Raw genomic sequence first — 23,337 nt, 5'->3', positions numbered from 1 at the left:
ATTATGTATTTTGAGATGGGGAGGCAGAAGAAGTTTATAGGCTAGATCGCCTACTTTCTTTATAACAGCATATGGCCCACAGTATCTAGGAGAGCTTCTTGTACTTTCCTAAGGATAAGGAACTTCTTTTTGGTCGTACTCAAATGAAGACCATATCTGATTCTTCAAACTCTCTCTCTGATCTCTTTTTATCTGCATCATACGGCTTTTGCCTATCTTGGGCTGCCTTAATATCTTTATGGATTGATTGCATTCGTTGGTCCATGTCATCAAGCATTTGTCTGGACATTTCGACTTTGATCAATGGGTTAGACCAAGTCAACGGTGTAAGGCAATCTTGTCCATACAAAAAGCTTTGAAAGGACTCATCCCAATGCTTCGATGTAAGAAGCGTTGTAAGCAAATTCGACCAGATGCAAATTCGACCAGATGCAAATGGCTTAATCGCTTTTTGGGTTCCCTGCCGCCGCCGCCGCCCCGCAGCATGACCGAAGGATATCTTCTATTACCTGATTTTCTCTTTCAATCTGGCCATCTATTTCGGGGTGATAGGTTATGCTGAGATCCAAGAAAGTTCCTATTGCTTCGAAGAATGCAGTCCAGAATTTCGATGTGAATTTGGGATCTCTGTCACTTACTATCCTCCTGGGTATGCCATGCAATCTGAAGATTTCTTTAAGGAAAACTCTGGCAACATCCACTACAGTGTATGTTTCTTTCACTGGAATCAGATGGGAAACTTTGGTTAGCCTGTCAACTACCACAAAAATGGAGTTGAAACCTGATTGCACTGAAGGTAATCCAATGACAAAGTCCATACTGATACATTCCCACTTCATCTGAGGAATGTCTAGAGGTTGCAGTTTCCTTGGCATCTTGACTCTCTCTGCCTTGACTCTCTCTGACACATTAAGCATTTCCGTACATGCGTACATCCTTTTTTAGTCCTGGCCAAAAGAAGCTTTTCTTCACAGACATATAGGTTTTTATAAACCTTAGATGTCCAGCTATTAAGCTATCATGGGCTTCTCTCAGAATTCTTTCCTTTATTCCCTCATCATTCGGGATACATAGCCGATTATTTTAATACATGCATCCTTCATCCAATTTTAATACATGCATCCTTCATCCAATCTGTACCTAAGAACTCGACTCATTTCTTGAGGAGTCTTGCTTTCCTGCATCAGAAGAGTAGCAATAGGGGCAAAGAATTTGTCCTGCATGATTTTCTCATTTTTGCTTCACTGATCAATGGATTTGACACCACTGTAATATCAAGCAAGGAGGCTTTTTTGCTGAGCGCATCTGCCACCACATTTTCTTTTCCTGATCGATACTTAATTTCAAAATCTAATTCCTGCAGGGTCTGCATCTATCTCCTTTGACACATGTTGCGATCCCTTTGGGTGAAGATCCACTTCAGACTTTGATGATCTGTCAAGGTGAACCTCTGTCCCAAAAGATAATGTCTCCACAACTTCAGAGTATAAACTACTGAGAGTAACTCTAAGTCATGGACGGCATAATTTCTCTCATGTGTTCTGAGTTTTCTGAATTCATAGGCCACTACATGACCTTCCTATAAGAGCACCGCCTAAGGCAAACCCACTGGCATTAGTAACTACCTCAAAGGGTTTGGTAAAATCTGGTAACTTAAGGACAGGGTTGGTTACTAAGGCTATCTTTAGTTTATCAAAGGCACTCTGACACATTGCAGTCCACTGAAAACAAGTACTCTTCTTGAGAAGGTTAGTTAAAGGGGATGCTATCTGAGCATACTTGGGTATAAAGATTCTATACCATCCGGTTAATCCTAGGAATTCTCTGACTTCCTTTACTGTCTTGGATTCGAGCCATTCTACGACTGCTTGGATCTTTGCGGGGTCAAGAGAAATCCCACCTTTTGACACTATGAATCCCAAGTATTCCACCTGGTCAACAGAGAAAGAACACTTGCTCTTTCCTTAGGATTTCCAGGACATTGCACACATGATCTTCATGATCTGCAACATTCTTTGAGTATACCAAGATATCATCAAAGAAGATAAGAACAAAATCATCCAAGTATTCTCTGAGAATATCTTGCATAAGATAATTAAATGTCGTCGAGGCATTAGTAAATCCAAACGGCATGACTGTGAACTCATAATGCCCATAGCGAGTATTGAATGCTGTCTTTGGGATGTCCTGCTCCTTGATTCTGATCTGGTAGTACCCGGATTTGAGATCTATCTTTGTAAAGATTTGGGTCCCACTTAACCGATCCAGAAGTTCATCAATCCTAGGAATAGGATACTTATTCTTAATTGTTAATTGATTCAATCCTCTGTAGTCAATACAGAGTTCAATACAGAGTCTTAACGTTTCATCTTTCTTCTTTTGAAAGAGAACGGGCGCACCCCAAGGTGAGACACTGGGTCTGACGAATCCCTGCTCTAATAGTTGTCTTAACTGCTCCTTAAGTTCTATGGCTTTAGGGACTCACATTTTGTATGCATGCTGAGCCACTGGCTGAGCTCCGAGGGTTAACTCGATCTCATGATCTACTTCGCGAGACAGAGGCATCTCAGTCAGCTCTTCAGGGAACATATCTGCATACTCAACCACTTTGGTTCCTTAGCCTTGCATTTTATGTCTACTGGATTCATCTTAATGACATAAACAGCTTGCCTCTTTTGAGCCCTTTCAATAATTTAGAAGCCTTGACTAATTGCAGCATTGGGGATCCGGAAATTCCAGGTCCTTGAACTTTATTCCCGTGAAGGTCAAGGAAAGAGATGGTTCCTTTGTGAGACAATGAATGTCAGCATGATTCTTTTGGAGCCAATCCATTCCAAGGATTCCATCATAGACTCCCAAGGGTAGGACTCTGAAACTGTGGCACTCTGTTACGTTCCCATCTATGCTAAACTGAATAAGGTCTATCTCAAGGTGTGAAAAGAATCTTTCCCCTGGCCAATTCCGCTTGCATAGGTTTCCCTGATTTTTGATTTAGGACTAATTTACATAGACATCCTGGGGAAATAAAAGAATGAGTACTGCGTGAATCAATCAAAAGCTTGAATTTCTTACCCTGGTACGAGGACTAAAAATTGACGGTTATTCCCCTGATACTCTATTACTACATAGATCTGTCCTTTTTCTTCCTCCACTTCATCAGCTATAGTGACTGCTCTAGCTGCTGCAGTGTTTGAGGTGGAACTCTCTCTCTTTGGTTACCCCAATTCTGGGATGGAGTTCGGAGATTGCTTTGCATGGAGGCTGCAGGAGGCTGAGCTGGCACTCTTCTGAGGTTACCCTGATTTTGGTGCGGGGAACCCTGATTGGACTGATATGGAGGAGTCTGTCTCTGAACTCTGGGACCCTGGCTTCGAAGCTCTTCCCTCTGCATTCTTGAGAGAGCCGGAGTTCCTAAGAAACTACTTCGAGGGAAAGGTCTTCCTTCATTCTTGAAGCTTCCTGTCTGCAGATTCTGGTTGGAACCTTGGTGTCTCTTTGGAGGCGGAAGGTTAAAAGAACTTCCCGGTGTGAGGGAGCTAGCTTTGGGGCAGGTGACAGCTTCATCCATGGACACTGGCTTGGAATTCTTGACCAGTGTGTCTAAGGGTTTGTTCATTCCCCGAATGAACCTGCCATGAGTTGCTCTTCATCTAGAGGTGCTGAATACTTGAGTAGAAGAGCAAATGCCTGGTGATAATCTTCGATGGTTTTGCTCCCCTGGTTTAGCTCTAAAAATTCATTTATTTTGGTTTCTAAGAACCCGGGGGGGGACAAAATCTCTTCCTCAAATAGGTTTTAAGATCGTTCCAGGACTGGGTATTCCTGTCCATATGGTTGCTGTCACAATGGTTCCTCCATGCCACCCTGGCTGTTTCCACTATTTTCAGCCTGGCAAGAGCCATTTTGCTCCGCTCATTGTAGCCTATGACATCAAAATATTCTTCCATAGCTTCCACCCATTTCTCCACAGCCTCGCCCAAGTTCTCCCCTTCACCTTTGAAGGGTCCTGGCTGAGTTCTGTGAAGAGCCTTGCGAACGTCGAGGTCAAGCTCTTCCTTTACAGAGAGAGGGTCTGGCTGCTGATGGCCATGGTTTGCTCGCCTCATGATTCTGCCAAAAATGATATATTGTTAAATTTTTATTTTAATATCGTCCACGAGATCCTAAGACTTAAGAGGTTCGAAAAATAATTTTTTAAACAAGATAAATGATCTTATTGGAGATCTATAACATATGCCCGGTAATAGATTTTGCTTTATCAGTTCATCCATAAACAATCACTTATACAATAGGGAATTTTTCCACAAAACATTTCTTTATTTATAGAAAGGTTGTAATATGTACATAGAGTAGTATGTACATAGAGCAGCTCGGCTCCAAAAAAATCTCCTCGAGAGCGCATAAGATGACGGTACTAGGCTATAGACATGCCCTGATACAAATGTTCCCTTATTGTCCCAAGGGAGCTACTATCTTTCCTTATTAGGAATAAAATGACTAAGGAGTCTGTAGATTTGGCATGGAAGTCTTAAATTTTGAGGCGTTGAGTGATATAAAATAACACCATGTATCACTTTCAGCTTCATCAGAATCATGGTCAATGAGAGATTCTACCTCAGCATCGCACGCTAGTCGCAAGAGGCGTGGACATAATGCCCTGCAAACCACTTGTGTGTTGCCGTCTCTCCGCTAGGTGTCAGGAAAATATAGATCCTAAAAATGGCCTCGAGTCTGGCTCGGCTCGTTCGAGTTATAGCGGAAGAGATGAGATGCTCGAAGGTGAACGCAGTCATGTCTTGTGACTGGGTGAGGTTAGGAACACCAGATAAGTGTGAAACTTCCATCTATAAAATCAAATTCTTTGATTAAAAATCTTCATTAATGAAGCTTAAGGAATGAAAATACAATATGTAAATGCTCTTTCTGAGTTTTCATTACAATTTTCTGATAAGAATTCATTTCTCCTTTATTAGCTTTCAACTTGGCTTTGATACCGGCTATGAGATCCACCTCTAGAGGCGCCGACGGAAGCAGCGTTGGCCTCCCGCGTGGGGCACACTCGAGGCCTTGCCCACGGATGTCGGGATGAGAGACTAGCCCGATGGATCCTCCGAAGCCAAGCTCGGAAAAACTCCCCTCGCCTGGAAGGCACGAGCGATTCCACCATGGGAAAATCTTCTAACGGGGAAATTACTCTAACGAATCAAGGTCTTAACTAGTTAAACTGATCTGACCCAACCTGAAGTCACATGTTCAGATCAAGAAGAGACTGTCCATGGAATCACCGCTTTTTTTCTCCTTTAACAAGGCACAGCCCCGCTGATCCCCTCCCACACAGACAAGGTCTTCTCAAGACTTGCACTTGGTCCATGGAATCACCGCTTTTTTTCTCCTTTAACAAGGCACAGCCCCGCTGATCCCCTCCCACACAGACAAGGTCTTCTCAGACTTAATCTAACTAACATAACTAATCGCATCTTAATTATTTCACAGGAATCCTCCTATCCAGCCTACGGCCCATAGGTTAGCCGACCACTGTATTGGTGGGATTCCTTTATAACGATTTGGTTGTGCTTTCCCCGGGTAGTACTGAGGAAAAGAGTTCTCAGGTCCCCTAGTCGGTGATTCATGCAAAAATTAAGGTAGGCATACCACGTGCACACCCAATAAAATAATCCTTCAATAGAAATCATAATATTACTGATCATCATCCTCCAAAATTTTGAGTCCATTGTATTACAAAATGTGTCCTCTAGACTCTCCATTGAAGACCCGCTCGCCAACCAACGAGATCCAGTATCAAAATTTGATTCACAAAAATCTTTTCTTTTAGTCCATCCGAATCTTCCTCGACATGCGCATGTGTGTGCCTCTAGGATCCTCCTTAGGTGTCCTAGCACTTCACTCAGGGACCACTTCGTCGGTCCTCGCCCATCGTACCGAAAGCGCACCATTTTAACCGTATCGAGGCTGGTCAAGACCTCGACAGACTTTGTCGCGAGAGCGACGTCCCTCGACGACTCCCTACCAGTTGTTGCAACAATGAGCCTCCTCTTAGAGTAAAACACATGCCAAATGCTTCCTCCAGCATTCTGGCATAAAACAGTCCTTTAAATGAAAACAGAGGTTCTATGCAAGTAAAATTTCCAGTTTGAGATTGGTTCCACAAAACCCCTTTTTCTTTAATTCCTAGTTTCATAATGAGAATCCTTGATCTCTCATCAGGGTAATCTACCCATTATTTGTCTAACTGTCCAACTAGATTTTTGGTGGTTTTGGTCAAAAGAAAACTAATTTAGTTCAACGGTAGTCTATTCTTTGTATTTAGGAACTGGAATTGGTCACAAAATCGAGAGATGGACAAGTAGGTTTACTATCTGTCCCTCTCGTAATCTAATCAATCAAATTAGTTCTAACAAGGATTTTCTTCAGATAAACATCTATTTTTGGGTAAATACCAATTTAGTGATTTAACCACATAAAATATCTAAAGATATTCTTTCTACCATTTAATTTCTCAACCTTAATTCCCTAGGTAGAATTATGGTGAAAATTCATCTTTTTACACCAAAAATTAATTCAAATCTTTCTTTACAAAAAAATCATAAAGATTTTTCTTTTAACTAAATACCAATATCCATTTTTTGAATAAGCTTGAACTCCACCTTTTTCTCATTTAATGAGTGCAATCCAAATATCATGGGAATTCTTCTTTTATCATCTATCTAAAATTTCTCTTTAAATTAAGTAAAAATATTCAATATTCCAAATATACCAAGAATTCCTCTTTTTTAATTTAAATGATTGAATTCCAAATATGATGGAAATTTATCTTTTATCATTTAAATTTTTTCTATCCATAAAAATAAATTTAACTAAAATTTCTTGTAAAAATTAAATAAAATATCCATTAATTCCATTATACTAAGAATTTCACTTTTCTCATTTAAATTATTGAATCCCAAATATGGTGGGAATTCCTCTTTCATAAATTTAACTAAAATTTATTCATGCATAAATTTAACTAAAATTTCTCTTAAAATTTCATAAATTTAACTAAATTTATTCATGCATAAATTTAACTAAAATTTCTCTTAAAATTAAAAAAATATCCATTAATCTAAATATGGCAAGAATTCCACTTTTTCCATTTAAATGATTGAATTCCAATTATGATAGGAATTTCTCTTTTATCATTTAAATTTATTCATGCATAAAATAATTTATCTAAATTTTATCTTTAATTTTAAATAAAATATCCATTATTTTAGTATTCTAAATTTTCTCTTTCTCCATTGAAATACATGGATCTCCATTATCATGGGAATTTCACTTTTATCATAAAAATAAAATTACTAAAAATTTCTCTTATTCTCTAATTATATATTTATGCATAAACATTAAAAATTAATTTTTCATGGATATGATGAGAATTATTCATTTAACATAGGATGACTAATCCTAGAATATGGTAGAAAGTCCTCTTTTCACATTATGCATAAAAATGATTTATGTGTTAATTTTTAAAAATTTTACCATAACTTCGCTGCTATTACTGATAATTTTTAATAATTTTGAAAAGCATAAGGTTTAGTAATACAATATGATATAATAACTATCATTTGGACCAATATCCAATTTATGGACTTAATCCCTAAGTTTATCATAATTTAAGTAATATAAAAGCATTAAAAAGCCACTTCTTTGGCCTCTAGATTGACTAGCATAGAGTCTGCTTTTAGAATTAAGAACTGCTCCATGAGAAGCATCATTTGAATAGAGAATTGGTCATAGGAATGACCATTCTTTGGGGGAGAGAGATATATACATAAAAAACATCCTAAATTAAGCATAAATGTAAACTTTATGTGATTAATCATTAAAATTCATTAGAGAGCTTCATTTGCATTGAAAAACCATTCAATTGAATACTTCTCAAGCTTGAGAGGGATTGAGAAGTGAAAAACATTTAGAAGATTAAGAAAAAACCATAAAGTCACACCTTACCTCCTCTTGTTTTGCTTGATTCTCTATTCTTAGAGAGGCCCCCAACCAATCAATTGGTTAGTATGTTGAGGAAAGCTCCAAGGAAGGTTGAAGAGAGAGAGAAGCTCGAATCTCTCCAAAATGTAGAGGATTTTTAGGAGTATAATAGAAAATATACTTATTTTAAGGTAACACTGGCATGGTCTAGTTCTTCTCAGATGAGAATACAAAAGAATGAGGGTCTATTTATAGGTGAGGAAGGCCACTAACTAAGTCCAACTAAGTTCTAGAATTTTCTAGCTTCAGCTTGGCTGAATTTGGACAAGATTTGGACCAATTTGGCTCCCTTTTTGATTTGGTTTGATCCAAGAGAGAAGAGATAAAAATATCTTAATATTTTTGAGTTTAAGACTCATTCACATGTGTGAAATAGGTGCCTCCTTGAAGGCTCCCCCTTTCCTTACACCAAGGTGTCAAAATTGTATGATTACTCCAAAATATCTCATTATTTTAGTAATATTTTATAATTTTTAACTAATAAATTTTGTACTCAGTCAACTCTTCATCTTATGTAGACATTTGCTCATTTTTGGATATTTTCTTTTATTCATTGGATTTATCTCATCCCAACACTTGGATTAATCTTATTGGTCCATAGGAACCTGAATTGGACCATTTCAGAAAAATATTGATCCTTAGGCTAAGGTCTTTTAAATCATTTTTAATTGATTCTTAATGCACCTTGGAAAATTTATTTTGATTTTTTGTTTCAGGGAAACATATTTTTGATATTTGTAGAATTTATATATCCAAAAATATCTCAATATTGAATTACGACTCTCTAGAAATTTTTATCTCACTAGACAAAAACAAGGAAAAATAATATTTTCTTGTATTCAGAAACAGGGAATGATTACAAGGGATTGAAGTAAAGCTTATTCATTATTCAAGCTGAGGAGGAATCTTACACATGCTCTTTTGAATCATTCTATTGAAGATTCCATTGGGCAACTTTTGTATCCATATGCAAGGTTCACATATTGAAGGTTCCATTGGGTGACTTTTGTATCCATATGCAAGATTGAAGCAATCATTGGCTTCATATTGGCATTGGGCATACTTAGAATCTTCCGTTTGACAATGGGGATGCAATGATGCATAAAGAGGCATGATGGATTTGGAAATGCATATAACATATTGGGATGGCTTTCTTATGATTTCTTGAGCCTATGGTAAAAGGCTTATTGGAAGCAATAAGGTTCATTGTATATGTGAGTGAATGATGAGATAAACATGAGTACATGCTACCTTTGTAATAAAGTGAACTCTCTCGCATACTTGGATTGCAAGCTCTTAATTAAAATTTCAATTTCAAAATGCTTGTAAAATCTAGTATGATAAGAGGGTGCTAGGTATAGAGAGAGCAAGAGAGAGAAAGTTGGGCACAACACAAGGTAGTTGTATTATGAATGAGAATGAGATATGAATGAACCACCAAGGTAGTTGTATTATGAATGAGAATGAGATATGAATGAACCACCAAGGACAATACCCTTTTATAGGCATCAAACCATATCTTTTGACTCTAACTAAGAGGTTGTTCACACCTAGAGTGTTCACACCAAGTTGGCTATAAACCTAATGACCAAATGCTCATATCCCCAATGTCACATTGTATTTTGGTGTATTTCTAACACCCTCCCTGAACAAAATATCCATGGCTACTATGATGTCAGTGCTAGCTCTAGTTACTATTTACAATGCTAGGTATGATGACCATGTTGGTTGTTGGTGCCCGTAGGTCTTAGTCCAATTAGGTTTACAATGCCAGTTATGATCACAGATGCTAGACATCTAGTTATGATGACCATGTTGGTTGTTGGTGCCCGTAGGTCAGTCCAATTAGGTTTACAATGCCAGTTATAATCACAGATGCTAGACATCTAGTTATGATTACATTTCACTTAGGATAGAGGGGTGACCACAGGTGGGCATGCCTTGGCTAGTTTAAGAAGCCACCTATGCCTTTTATAACATCAAGGCTATATAACAAACCCAAAAAGGATTCAGATTTTGGGGGACGACTGGGGCAAAGAACCCTTGACTCAACATAAAATAAGAATTTAGAAATAAAGGGAGAGTCCCTCCTTGATGACTAATATGCTAATGAAGATCTTCTTAATGTAGCTCGTAATGTTGATGTTGCTTTTGATCTTCTTTATGTTGATGTAGATCTTGATGATGATGTAGCCATTGGTCTTCTTTATCCTTGATTTCATTGTCTAATGAAATCCATGTAGGCAAAGATATATCATATTCTCAATGTGTTCATAAAGCCTGGCATGATGATGATGCATGTCCCTTTCAAATGATAATGCATTGAATCTCCTTAAGGAGGTCTTAGCCTTATCAATGGCCAGTTTCTTGCCCTTGTATAACTGATTTATACACATGATAGATGCAGTACATGAAGCATATAAGCTCACAAATCCCATTATCCCAAACAATGCTAATATAGATTTATACATGAAATTTGGATTAACAAATTGACCACTAAAATCAAGAGGAAAATATGATTTGATGCTTTACAAAGGTTTAGCAACACTTGAATGTGAGATATGAACCATTAATGGCCCTAAAAACCTTAGATGATTAGCACTAATCAAGGTGAAAGTAATTTTTTGTATTTGAGCAAAAAATACCCTCATTTGGAGAGCACCGTCGGAGGGTAAAATTAAGGGGCTTTCTCAATATGAAGCTTTGGAAAGAAATAGCAAGTCCCCAGATTGAACCCTCACTGATCCACGAACATAGGGATTAGTACCGAGATTAATCACTAATTAAAAGAGAGAATTCACTTTTTGTAGTGCAAAAGAAGGGGTAACTTGGAGCTTTCAATTGAAGCCCTTTCATAATTCTTCTTCAAGAAACCTTCAAGGGGCACTAATAGCAATATATCTAGTTGTGTTTGAAGCCCACAATCATGAGATTAACCAAAGTATGTATATCTTCATCTCTTGACTTGAATTTTGAAAGTACAACTATACTACTCACACACACTAATGCCATCACTCGCACATGGAAATATTTGAGCCCGTGACCTTAAGACTCTCAAACTCCTACCTTACCTTGGGACTCTCAAACTCTTACCATACTGTTGCACTAACACGCAATTGGCAGTGTATGGATTTCACTACTAACCTGTCATTCTCTTATAATGCATAAAGTATTTGTGAAAATTAATTTAAATATGAAATCAATATAATACCTTCCACTACTACATGTTAGCCTAATACCGGGGCTTGTACCGACGCTATTTAACGGGGTGTAAAAAAGCCACGTCATCGGTATAAGCGCCGGTATATGCGCCGGAACCACAGCGTCGGTATAACTGTCGGGTATTACACCCGGCACCTATACCGACGTCTATACCGGTGTCTATACCGGCGCCTATACCAGCGTCTGTACCGACCTTAATACCGACGAAAATACCAATGAATATAGCGACGTCGGTACCGGGGCATATACCGACGCTGTAGCAGAAATTTTTTTTTGGGCAGAATAGTACTGCCTGGCTGTTGCCTAGCTGCCTGCAATGAGCAGGATCAACAACAGCAAAACAGACAGCACCATTCTGTCTACAATAGAGCACAAAAACAACCGTGCTCGTTTGCATATTCTCCTGATCGACAAACAAGAAATTAAATTAAACATTAATACTCAAGAATGTTTTGATCATATTTCATTAGTTTGAAGGTCATCTTACATCATGGTAATGCCTCCCAATTGACGGTCTCTCCTTCTTCTTCAAGCATCTCAAACAAGGCCACAAGGCCATGTTTGTGAGCGTACTTCTCCTCTCGCCTACTTGGTGGGCGATTCATGGCCAACTCCTGCACACACGATTAACAATTATAACTTTTAGAAATCAACATTTAGTCCACAAACATACATTTAAATAAATAAAATTGCTACAAACACTTACGAATTCATGGCGCATGGTTTCGTAACCACCACTCCCGAGATGAGAAGCCCCTATTGTTTGGAGTCTTGCCCTTGCCGCCTCTCTTTGTTGTTGAAACCTGTCTGGTGTCTCGGTGAGCTCCTGAGCAATGGCTGCCCACTCCCTGTCATCTAGCCAAACAGGTTTCTCCTTCCCCTCTCTAAATGCGTCCCTCGCCTCTGACCTACGATGCCCCATCAAAATGCGAGCTGTATACTGTATCCACTCATTAGAGACGACATTCATAGGGTCAGATGGCTGGAACTCTTGCTTTATCTTTGTGTTTATATAATTTTTCTTCCCCTTGTCTTGCTGATCCCATTTAGTCATGACAGAGTCATGAAACTGTATAGTGCACAATTGTCGAATGCGTGTCTTCATTGCTTTCCCTGCACTATCCATTATTGGTGCCCCATTTCTAATTGTGTAAATCTTGCTGTTGTCATGGTCATGTGCACCCCAGGGAGTGGAAGGTGACCCTATGGGTGTGCTATCAACAGATGAGAGCGAAGGACGACGCTCACGTGGTGGTGGTGTCACAGCATCTGTGGCACTACCACCACAACAACCTCCCCCTGAAGACCTACTACGTGAGCGCCGTCTATGTGAAGAGGTGGTAGATCGAGCTGTAAGAGGAGTGGAAGGCTGTGTGGTATGAGGTGTGGGAGCTGCTGTCGTACCCACGGGTGTGGGAACTGGCATCGGGAAGCCAGATGGTGAGGCAGATGTCCCTGCTCCAGAACCCCAATAACTCTGAGCCATGGCTCTCTGCTCTGGAGTCATGGACGAAAGAAAACCATATAACTGCTGGGGACTCATGCCCTGCGGTGTAGGATTAAATGAGAAATCTGGACTGTAGTCGTAGGGCGGTGAGTCACCCATGGCCTGTTGGACAAAAAACCATATGACAAACTTGTACGAAATGAAAATTACACGGTAAACAATGAATGAAAGAACCATAAGATAAACATTAACAATGATAAACAACATTGGTAAAACTATATCGACTTGCTCCTACAGTAGTGATTATGATGGTAAACAGTTTTCGAAAGATTTGGTACTTACATCGCATGCATGGACACGCTATTCTCTCTTCAAGATTGAGAGGCTCCATTTAGCAGGATAACATGTATATGCAGCTCATTAAACACAGATCAGCTTATCTCCTCTCCATACAAAATTAAATAGAATTTGAACAAGGATGGCAGGAGAAGCTAACTCTATTCATAAATAGCTGTTTATAAAGGCCTTATGCAATAATCTAAATGCATAGTATAAGTATAAGCTTGCATAATAAGGCTGCAAGACTTATGCATAAGCTCTATGCATAAGCCTTATGCATAAGCCTTATGCATAAGCCATATGCATAAGCTCTATGCATAAGCCATATGCATAAGTCTTATGCACACGCTCTATGCATAAGTCTTATGCATAAGCCATATGCACACGCTCTATGCACAAGTCTTATGCATAAGCCATAAGCTCTATGCATAAACCGTAAGCTTGTTTGGCTCCCTTGTTGGAAAAATTCCGCCAGAGTCTCCTTTGTAATTAGAACCAAATCTTAAATGAAAATGCAACTTCTCAAATCACAATGCAATACTCTTTGTATCCCACAATGTCATGAAAGATCATATGCACTCTTTGTCCATCAAAGCATTTGCAATATCCACACAATATGACAGAAAAGGGGCCCCATTGCCCAAATGCATCCACAACGTCGATGGTGAGGATTGTTGAGGACGCGCGTTGAAGCTTGCCGATCTCCCGGCCAAGCTCTTCTCACCCCTTCACCGAGTTTTCCTCCAAGGTGAAGGTTGAGGCCATTTCTTCACACCGGTGTACCTAATCCCCCTTTGTACCGCTTTACCAAGCAATCACGGCACAAAGAGTTCAAGCCATTCTCCCCTTGGCCTCTCCAACCAATGCCAAGGTACCCTCACACATTGCTAGATTCTATAGAAACTTGAAGTGGTAGCAATGGTGAGTGTAGGTACAAAATGATGTGGATAATATTAAATGATAGAACAAGTTTGTTGGCTTACAAGTATTGAGCATGACTCATGCCCTTTTACAATTTAGAACGCATCAATAAAGCATGGACTCATGCCTCTATCCATCATCCAAAAGCTCCAACACAAACCAACAATTCACAATGCCCTCACCATGGCATTTGCATAAGCATTTGTTAACCACAATCAAGGCATTTGCAATTGCATTTCAACAATCCCTTTCACATAAGCCTTATGCACACGCTCTATGCATAAGCCTTATGCACACGCTCTATGCATAAGCGTTATGCATAAGCTCTATGCATAAGCTCTATGCATAAGCCATATGCATGTCTTATGCATACGCTCTATGCAAGACTTATGCATAAGCTCTATGCATAAGCTCTATGCTATATGCCTTATGCACTATGCTAACCCTTAATCCCATCACCCAATGGTGTAATAAACATGATCTTGTTTTACATGGATAATAGATCTTACCTTGATAACATATATAAACTCTATGAATAAAGAGAATACCTTATGCATAGAAAAACAGAGCATAAGACTTATATGTTATATGTATAAGAGAGTAAAAACATTCAAAAAGCTTTCAACAAGAAGGCTACGCAAGCTCTATGTACAATGTCCATGCAAGCTTTCAAGAAACCTATGCATAGAGATTTTATAAGCTTGTAAAAAACCTATGCATAGAGATTTTATAAGCTTGCAAACTCTATGCATAAAGCCTATGCATAGAGCTTATGCATAAAGATTTCACAAGCTCACAAGCTCTATGAATAGAGCTTATGCATAACGCTTGCAAGAAGGCTATGCATAGAGATTGCAAGCTTATTATAGGTTTTATGCATAGATATTAAATTAATCCTATGTGTAAGCTTACAAGAACCCAAAACTAACCCTAAACCATAAAATAGGGATGCAATAATTCATAGAAAATAGCATAAACAAGAAAAATCGAAAGAGGATTTACCTCTTTTTTGCAAAGCTGAAGGAGAGGATTGGTGAAAGATTGGTGAGGTGAAAGAGCTGCAAAATAAAATATTAAACAAACTAATTAGTAAATTAAACACAAGAAAAAGAACTAATACAAAACCCTAAAATCTCTATGCATGCATTAGGAGAAATATGCATACATAGAGAGCTCTCAACATGCATAGAGAGCCAAAAAAACACAAAATCTTAAATGTCCTAATTCTTAAATTAAAAAGTAAAAGCAATTGCAAGAACATATTAGGAGAAGGAGAAGAGGAGAAAAGAAGAAAGAAGGAGAAAAGAGGAGAGAGGAAAAAAGAGGAGAGAGAGAGAGAAAGAGAAGAGGGAGAGAAAGAGACCTTCTTGGGTTCTTCCTGCGCCGTTTTTGCGAAAAAACCAGAAAATAGGCTCTCGGCTGTGAAAAACTTACGAGCGCCGGTATAGGCCACGGAATATGCGTCGGAATATGTCTCGGTATATGCTACGGAATATGTGTAGGAATATGCGTCGGTATATGCTACGGAATATGCGTCGGTATAAACGTCGGAATGAGTGTCGGTATAGGCGCCGGTATACGCGACGGGACACAAAAATTTAAAAAAACCCCGCCATGCTTGTCTCCTCCAACATTGCGACGGACATACCGACGTTCGACATTTGCGTCGGTATTTTAACGTCGGTATGCCCTCAAGCTCTTGTAGTGTTCAATTTTAACGCATTTGGAAAATTTTCTTTGACTATCCCAAACCCACTTGCTCCACCTATCACGGATTACTTATAAAAAATGTAGAAAATAAATATAAATTGTTGATATGGTACTTAAATTTAGAAAATAAATATAAATTGTTAATATGGTACTTAATGTCACTAATAACAATGATGAAACTAAAATGCTAAATATATTCTTTTAAGCTTTTCATATTTTGGTAATAAATATATAAGACTTAATTGATAATATAAAACCTAATAAATTGAAAATTATAAATAAACCAAAAAAAGAGAGGTGCTTAACGGAAATCCTACTAGTGATTGACTAGTGATTGGTAGGAGGAGGGCAATCGACGACGTAGTAGAGTTTGGCAGTGAGAGGGCGTGGCGGTCCGATGTAGAGGGCCTCGTAGGTGGACGAAGGCAGGAGGACGGAGAGCGGCCAGAGATTGCAGGTATCGTCGCCGTTGACGACGAGGAAGCTGGGATCGATGACGTCCTGTGTCCAGCCCGGGCAATCCACCGTGATGTCTTCCACGCTGCACCGACACTTGACGTCCGTCGTCAACAGGATTACGGCGCTGTTGCCATGCAGGGGCGTGCTTTCCAGAACAAGGTCCGCCAACGTGCATGGTCCCTTCTGATCGTCGCCTGGTTACATTTATACTTTATTTACACAACCTGATCAATCATGTGGCGTTTAAAGGAGGAAGGGGGGAGCGGAGCGGAGCGGGGCGGGGAAGGAAGAAAGCAGCTGCTTACTCGCTTCAGAGACTATATTCGCAGCGTCGCCCATGATGAATGCAGCAAGAATCGTGATAACTACTAAAGACCCTTGTAGCAGTCTCTGAAGACCTGCCATGGATGAGACCTTTTCGGTTTAACGCTTGCTTATCAGCTCTAGATCTTTTATATAACTCCTTTGTGCGCGCACCAAGTCGGCTTAGCCCTTACTAAATCGTGGTTTTTTGCCATTAAAAAATTTAATGGTGTTTTTTATATGGCAATAATATCATCTTTGGAGAGAAAAAAAGACAAAGTTGGAGTACAATCGGTTTCCCTTACTCAGAATCTTATTTTATTGGTAACCGGTTTTCATAACTAAAATCTTATAAATTTTATTAGGTTTTGTAAAGACGAGAGTAAATTCAATTGGTTTTTTTGAATTTTAACTGGTGCAAAATACACTAACAGACGGGTTTTTTTTTTCCTAGCACTGATTTGGGTCACCACACTTCAACGTGAAAGCTCATTCCGCATCACCTCATTGAAGTATTTAAAAAGCATGCAGAATATTAAATTAAATTTCAGCTGTAATCTTACCCAATGCTATTACGAAAGCCATGGATTGGAGATTCATAGGTATTACATGACAGTCTCACCATTTAAGATAGTTTATCAAGACCAAAGCTAGTTCTTGATAGCTAAGTAGCTATCAAGACCAATTCTAGCTCTTGGAAACTAGAGGAAGCGTACATTGGAGTTCACATGGAAGATTTGAAGAGAAAATTGTTGACTCTAAACATCATACCCACTCATGGGATGATTGATTTACTCTAAGTCATGGCCAACCTAGTAGAGACCAAGGATAATTTTATGTGCTAGTAGTGAGGAATCTTGGCAAAGCATCAGCTATAGGAGCTTGAGTACACCTAGCTTGAGGGGTGTTCTCTTACTTGCAACCATCCCAAATACAAGTAATAACCGAGTAGATAAGTGGGGAATGCAAACTTTAACACACTACTTCCTCTTGTTATCGAGGTCACATCGATGACCTCAGTTAAGGGACATACATACAAGTGAAAGATGTAAATATCACTTGACACGGTCTCTGGCTACTTTGAATGTACAATATAGCACTTTGCTAAACAAGCATATAAAAAAATCTTGCATGTGGGGCACATCACATGAAGGTAATGCAATATGCATGTAAGCGTTTTAGGAAACATGGGTATACAACCTTACTAGGCCATAATTGTTTCAAGAAGACATGCACATGGTGATGTTTGTTAAATTGCCAAAGAAACATGGACAACTTTATGTAATTAGATGGAATGAGATAAGAGTAACCTTACTATGTTATACAAATTTTCAAGGTATATGTGTATTTAACTGCTACTAGATAAATGTGGAAAACTTTATGGAATGAGATAAGACTACAATAAGAGAAACTAATAACAAAGATGTTATTAAGTACTCCTATCAAAAGATGTTATCAAGTACAATAAGAGAAACTAATAACAAAGATGTTATCAAGTACTCCTACCAAAAAATTTAAAGTAGTTGTCATGAACAAGGTAGATGTTTTGACCATCAATTACATAAGCATCCTCTCATAGAGGCTTCTTACATATGAACATGTTAACCAAAATCACTCATTGGTGAAGTTAATCATCATTCTTAAACCGATGACCTTAGTTAAGAGATGTATAGACAAGTGAACGATGTAAATATCACTCATCAGTTTATAACATGGTCACTAGCTACTTGCATGTACAACATAGCACTTAATTAAGCATATGATTATTGTTTTTTGCATGTGGAGCACATCACATGTGATATACATGTGATGTGTGTTAAATTGCCAAAGAAACATAGACTACTTTATGGAATGAGATAAGACTACATTAATAACAACCTCACTAGGTTATACAAATTTTCAAGGTACTATGTGTATTTAACTGCTACCAAAGAAATGTGAAAAACTTTATGAAATGAGATAAGACTAAAATAAGAGGAACTAATAATAAAGATGTTATTAGTTTACTATGTCGGAGACCTTTGATACTATGTGAGAGGATACATTTATACATGGGTTTTGGTACTCGATCGGAGAGCTTTGATACATTTTTACAAAAAAATGCTCATACGAAGTAGGATTGTTCACCTTAAAACTCAAATAGCATAATAAGAGAGTAAAAGAAGAATACTGTGTATAGATACAATAAGAGAGTGAAAGAAGAATACTGTGTATAGATACAATAAGAGTGCAAAAGAAGAATACTGTGTATAACAAGAGAGTAAAAGAAGAAAACTATGTATAGATACAATAGATGGCAAAGCCCCACACCGATAAAGGGAGAGGCTTGATCTCCGATCTGCTAACTTGCAGGCTTGATCTCTGATCTGCTAACTTGCAGGCTATATGGTAGTAGAAGCTAGAGAGTAAACTCATAATGATGATTGATGAGATGTGTGGAGAAGGGGCTCAACGAGTATCTATATAGACTTGTATACGCAAGCATCTTGTATACATAGGAGGGCAACCATGACATGACCTTGTAGGTCAGTGGGTCATAGTCGGTGCCATTGTCCACGGTGTAGACTCGAACCATAAAGATGTGTACTAGTAACTGCTATCCTATCTCCCAACCATCCATGCTCATCTTGGGCCCCGTTCGAGCTTTGCAAAGTTAGGACAGGGTGTCCAAGAGTATAGTCTACCTATTCCATGTGTGGACCATATGGGATAATCGTCTAGTGTAGCATGTAGCCTATCTAGCAGTGTGCCAAATCTAATCTAAGCTGTCTCTAAACCATCTGGCCTCCTAGGCCACCATCTTGTGTATGAATATGACAGGGCTATACAAACATGACACTTACAAAGAGGCCTTTGTTATTGATAGGGTAGGAGATATGAAGAGGCTGTTAGAGGTATGCTTAATCCACCTTGGATAGCTTTCCATGCTCTTCCATGATTTTTAGAGGATGATGGATGCTAATGCACGGGGACAAAAAGCATGCATTACAACAACCCTTCTATTTCTCTACTTTGGGAAGGGCTCCCAAGGCTAACTTCATATACTCTTCACAAAACCTTATGGAATCTCTCTCTAGGACAAGCCAACATATTGGGAATCGAGCTAGGGTGAGGACTTATTATTATAAGTGGTGACCTGTGGAGGCATGATATCATGCAATTGAGGAAATCAAAGAAATTTGCTAAATTGGTAGACGTCATTGGATGTTCATCAGATCGAAGAGCCTTACAACCAATTTTACACCAAAATTGGTAGACTACATTACATGTCCATCATTCACAACACTTACGACCTACTTTACACCAAAAATGGTACCGATTTGAGTGTGTGTGTGTGTGTGTGTGTGTTGGCGCGATGAGAGGAGTACATCACACACCCATTTACCAATTCTTTGATGAAGTGGAGGGGAGGTATTATGGAAAAGTGGGTATATAATGCCATATGTGGGCTCTATGGAGGAACAAGAGGGCAAGGTTTGAAGTGCTTACAATCCCTTCATTTCCCACCACTTCATAGTACCAGCTGTGGATAAGGGGCATGCACTCACCATTCATTCGATATCTTCAGTAGAATCTCTCAAAGGGCTTGTGTCTGCGTATCTCTTTCTCTTTCCTTCTCTGCTCTGTGTAGTTGTAAGCTATGGAAAGTGTTGCTAGCTTTAGGGCGGCCACACTGTGCTTTGCGACCAGCCCATCGCCAGCATCGTGCTCTCGCTCCACCCTGTGTCGCCTCCCTGCCATCAGAGGGTCATCCAAGCAGCAGCAGCAGAAATGCAGCAGCAGAAATACCCCTGAGCCCAACACACCCCAGGAGACAATCCAGTGCATGGCGACCAAAATCACACAGAACCCAGCCCTCCGCAACGCAGCCTTCTTCGCGATGAATACCCTGTGGGCTGTGCCCGCCATAGCCGCGGAGGTAGCCGAGGAGGCAGAGGAGAAGGGTAAGATCTTTGACTTCAATCTGACGCTGCCCATCATAGCGGCGGAGTTCTTACTGCTCATGGTGGCACTTGACAACATATGGTTCAAGCCGGTGGCCAAGGTGATGGATGAGAGGGATGAAGCCATACGGCAGAAGCTGATGGGGGTGCGGGACAACTCGGATGAGATCAAGCAGCTGCAGGAGGAGGCCGAGGCCATCCTGAAGGCCGCCCGGGCGGAGACGACTGCTGAGCTCAACAAAATGAAGAGGGAGACTGCGGCCGCCCTCGATGCTAAGTTGCAGGAGTCTCGCGACAGGATCGAGAAGGAGCTTGCTGATGCCTTGGCCAACCTTGAGGTCCAGAAGCAAGAGACCCTGAAGAGCCTTGACAAGCAGGTGCAAGAGCTAAGTGAGCAGATCGTCGCCAAGGTCATCCCTTTCAAGATCTGAGATGTGAGTGTGCCCCCTCCACATCCTGCCGCCCTCCCCTCACATCTTGCGTTCTGGTTTCCTCTTGTTTTTTTCGCGGTGGCCTCGCCCCTGTCCCCTTTACAGCTCCCCAGGGCCTGTTGTACCACTCCTTGTACCCTCCTTAATGTAACTTCCTCTCACATCTTAATTGCCAATTATTCAAATTTTGGCCTCATCAATACATAATGTTGGCTTGTTTTGATTTGCGAACGCCTGTCATCCTCGTTCCTCTTTCTCAGGTCAAGTAATGGAAAAGATTATCCTTTCTGATAATGAAACTGCTGTGTGCCAGCTTAGGCTATGTGCTATTGATCCTTTGAGGCCCTTTTCAATCATGTCCAGTTCTTTTTTTCAAGTCATGGAGGTTTTACCAGACAGCTGTTGTTACAGTAGCACTAATTTATCAAGAGATTATTGTGTCAGGAATGCTGTATCTTCTTACTTTTATCAGACACTTTTTATCTAATGGTTATGCCCTCTTTTGTGTGTCGCGCAAATTCAACTACGTGATGAGATCATCTAGGACTGGTTGCTAGCCACTATACAGTGTACTTGAACAGATATTGTTACTTCCAGTTCTTGTATAATGCTGTAGGCCAACAGGTTGCTTATCGTCAAGATTTAATTTGTACTTGAATGATAGCCTTTGGATGCAAGCTTTGCTGCACAGATGTACTGGAGTCCTTGTGTTTATTGGAATGTAAGTCCCTGATAGTAGCCTATATTAAGTGCATGCTTGTTCAGAAGGGCATTTTGAATTTAGCTTCCATTGAGATTGTTTTAGTGCATCCTTTGATTTGGTGTAATGTTGATTATGTTAGAGTATCCAAGAGTGCGTGCGTGTGTGAGTAGTGAGTGAGTGAATGTGAGTGTGAGTGTGCTCCTGCGTGTGAACATCTGATTGTAGCCGAGATCATGTGAATTGCTGAATGTGATATTTTAGCTCTTCTTACTGTGTCTCACTTTGGTCCTTTGATTTTCAAAACATTTTATTGGATCTAGAGGAGTGAAGAATGTGACAAACGACTTTGATGACCAAGAGGATACAGGTGATGCTTCACTCTTTTAGGTTTACTTTGTGCATATTAGTGTCAAGAGTCTCAAGAAATTTGAAACATTGTCCAACCTGTTGTATCGATTATCAGTGGCTAAACTTTCATTGGATTGCATATAGTATTCTTTTTCTAATATCCCCCTTGCATTTTATTTCTCCCATTCTTTTTCTTTCTCTGAGTTCTGCATGTTATGCTAGCGTTGCTGAAGGTGAGCGCACACACAATAATGAGGATTCTTGCTCACATTCCATTGCTGGTCTTATGTTGGCACCTGTTGCTGTAAAACTGTTAACATAATGCACACAACTGTGCACAATTGATCACACACAAGAAGGTGCATCACGCGTCTCCAGATGGGTCGTGATCCAGATCTTTAGTGGCAGCATTACCATCTCCTAGTGTGCCTGACATACTGCACTTTACCCCATATCTTACAGGCAAGACAAAGCTTAAACACATGGTTTACAATACCAGAAGCTACATGGATGAATTTCTAGACAGTGGTTTCCCAAGTGAGCATATGCATGCAGCCTGGTTGGCTATTCGCTCATGTGTGCATTTATGGGGGAATAACAGCATAAATGCCATGGTGGTATGCCCCCTCTTTTTGGAGCCAGTTTCTGTCACCTTAGTGAGGTTGGCTTGAATATCCCTATAAAAGAGAGTCCGTAGGTTTCCAATAGAAAAAGACCTTTAACGGAAATAATATATACATTTCAGGAGAAAAAATCTCAATAAAAAAAACCTGGAAAGAAAACAGTTGTGGACTTTTACAGCGGCGTAATGGTGGTATCCTAAGTTGAGCACTTATAACCTGTGGCTGTGCCACTAGTGTATGCTAATAACTTTTTTCACAAAAATCAAAGATAAAACTATTGGATATTTGTTTGGAATGCATGCCTCTGTCCATCCCATCTCTTCTTACAATAAATCTTTTGAAATCTACCAAATCTAAATAATGATTGTATATTAAAAAACTTTCATTATAGCACACATGCTTTTGGGTGTCATTCAATTTCAGTCTGTAGGTGATGCTTGCTTCTAGTCTTCTTCAATAGCCATTTGACCTCAAACAGCACAGATCATGACCAAGCTTCACATCACGCCATCTATAATCATCCAAAATTACCACATACATTGAATGCCACAAAATTAATTATATGTAAACATGAAATCTCATCCTCATGAAGATGGAAAGAAGGAAATAATTTTGTCTTTGGACCTCCACATCCTCTAGGATCTTGCATCTCTTCATCTTGTGTAAGTCATACTTGATAACATGTTTTTAAGTAAAATCAATGTCTGAATTATAACTTAAGATTGGCACTTTGTCAAAACCTCCGATGTAGGTCTGCCATTTCTTATTGTGTCTCTATTCACCTCTACCTAGAGCATACAAGGAGTGAAGCTAGGAAATCGCTCTCAATGCTTGTTATGGAGTA

The 23,337-nt window shown here is 39.5% G+C and overlaps 3 protein-coding genes across 3 annotated transcripts; 2 read left to right on the top strand and 1 right to left on the bottom strand.

Moving 5' to 3' along the window:
• Nucleotides 1-11,720: 11,720 nt before the first annotated feature.
• On the bottom strand, nt 11,721-12,235 carry LOC147617395 (uncharacterized). Its single transcript, XM_086775398.1, has 2 exons — nt 11,972-12,235; nt 11,721-11,879 (listed from the first exon to the last, which is right to left on the bottom strand). Exons 1-2 carry the CDS (start codon nt 12,233-12,235, stop codon nt 11,754-11,756), a joined length of 390 nt encoding a protein of 129 aa, XP_086631524.1. The 3' UTR covers nt 11,721-11,753.
• Nucleotides 12,236-19,908: 7,673 nt separating this feature from the next.
• Nucleotides 19,909-21,004, top strand: PDE334 (ATPase, F0 complex, subunit B/B', bacterial/chloroplast). The gene has a single exon (XM_086775648.1). It carries the CDS (start codon nt 20,085-20,087, stop codon nt 20,817-20,819), a length of 735 nt encoding a protein of 244 aa, XP_086631774.1. The 5' UTR covers nt 19,909-20,084; the 3' UTR covers nt 20,820-21,004.
• Nucleotides 21,005-21,153: 149 nt separating this feature from the next.
• On the top strand, nt 21,154-23,234 carry LOC147617393 (uncharacterized). The gene is made up of 3 exons (XM_086775649.1): nt 21,154-21,540; nt 21,843-21,889; nt 22,333-23,234. The coding sequence occupies exons 1-3, from the start codon at nt 21,491-21,493 to the stop codon at nt 22,539-22,541; spliced, it is 306 nt and encodes a 101-aa protein (XP_086631775.1). The 5' UTR covers nt 21,154-21,490; the 3' UTR covers nt 22,542-23,234.
• The last annotated feature ends 103 nt before the right edge of the window (nt 23,235-23,337 follow it).

The sequence above is a fragment of the Cibotium barometz genome, chromosome 36 (genome assembly GCF_041138505.1).
Source record: "Cibotium barometz isolate CiBa-2024 chromosome 36, ASM4113850v1, whole genome shotgun sequence".
Classification (NCBI taxonomy): Eukaryota; Viridiplantae; Streptophyta; class Polypodiopsida; order Cyatheales; family Cibotiaceae; genus Cibotium; species Cibotium barometz.
The sequence above is the reverse complement of the archived record's forward strand: the minus strand, read 5'-3'. Positions and strand labels throughout refer to the sequence as shown.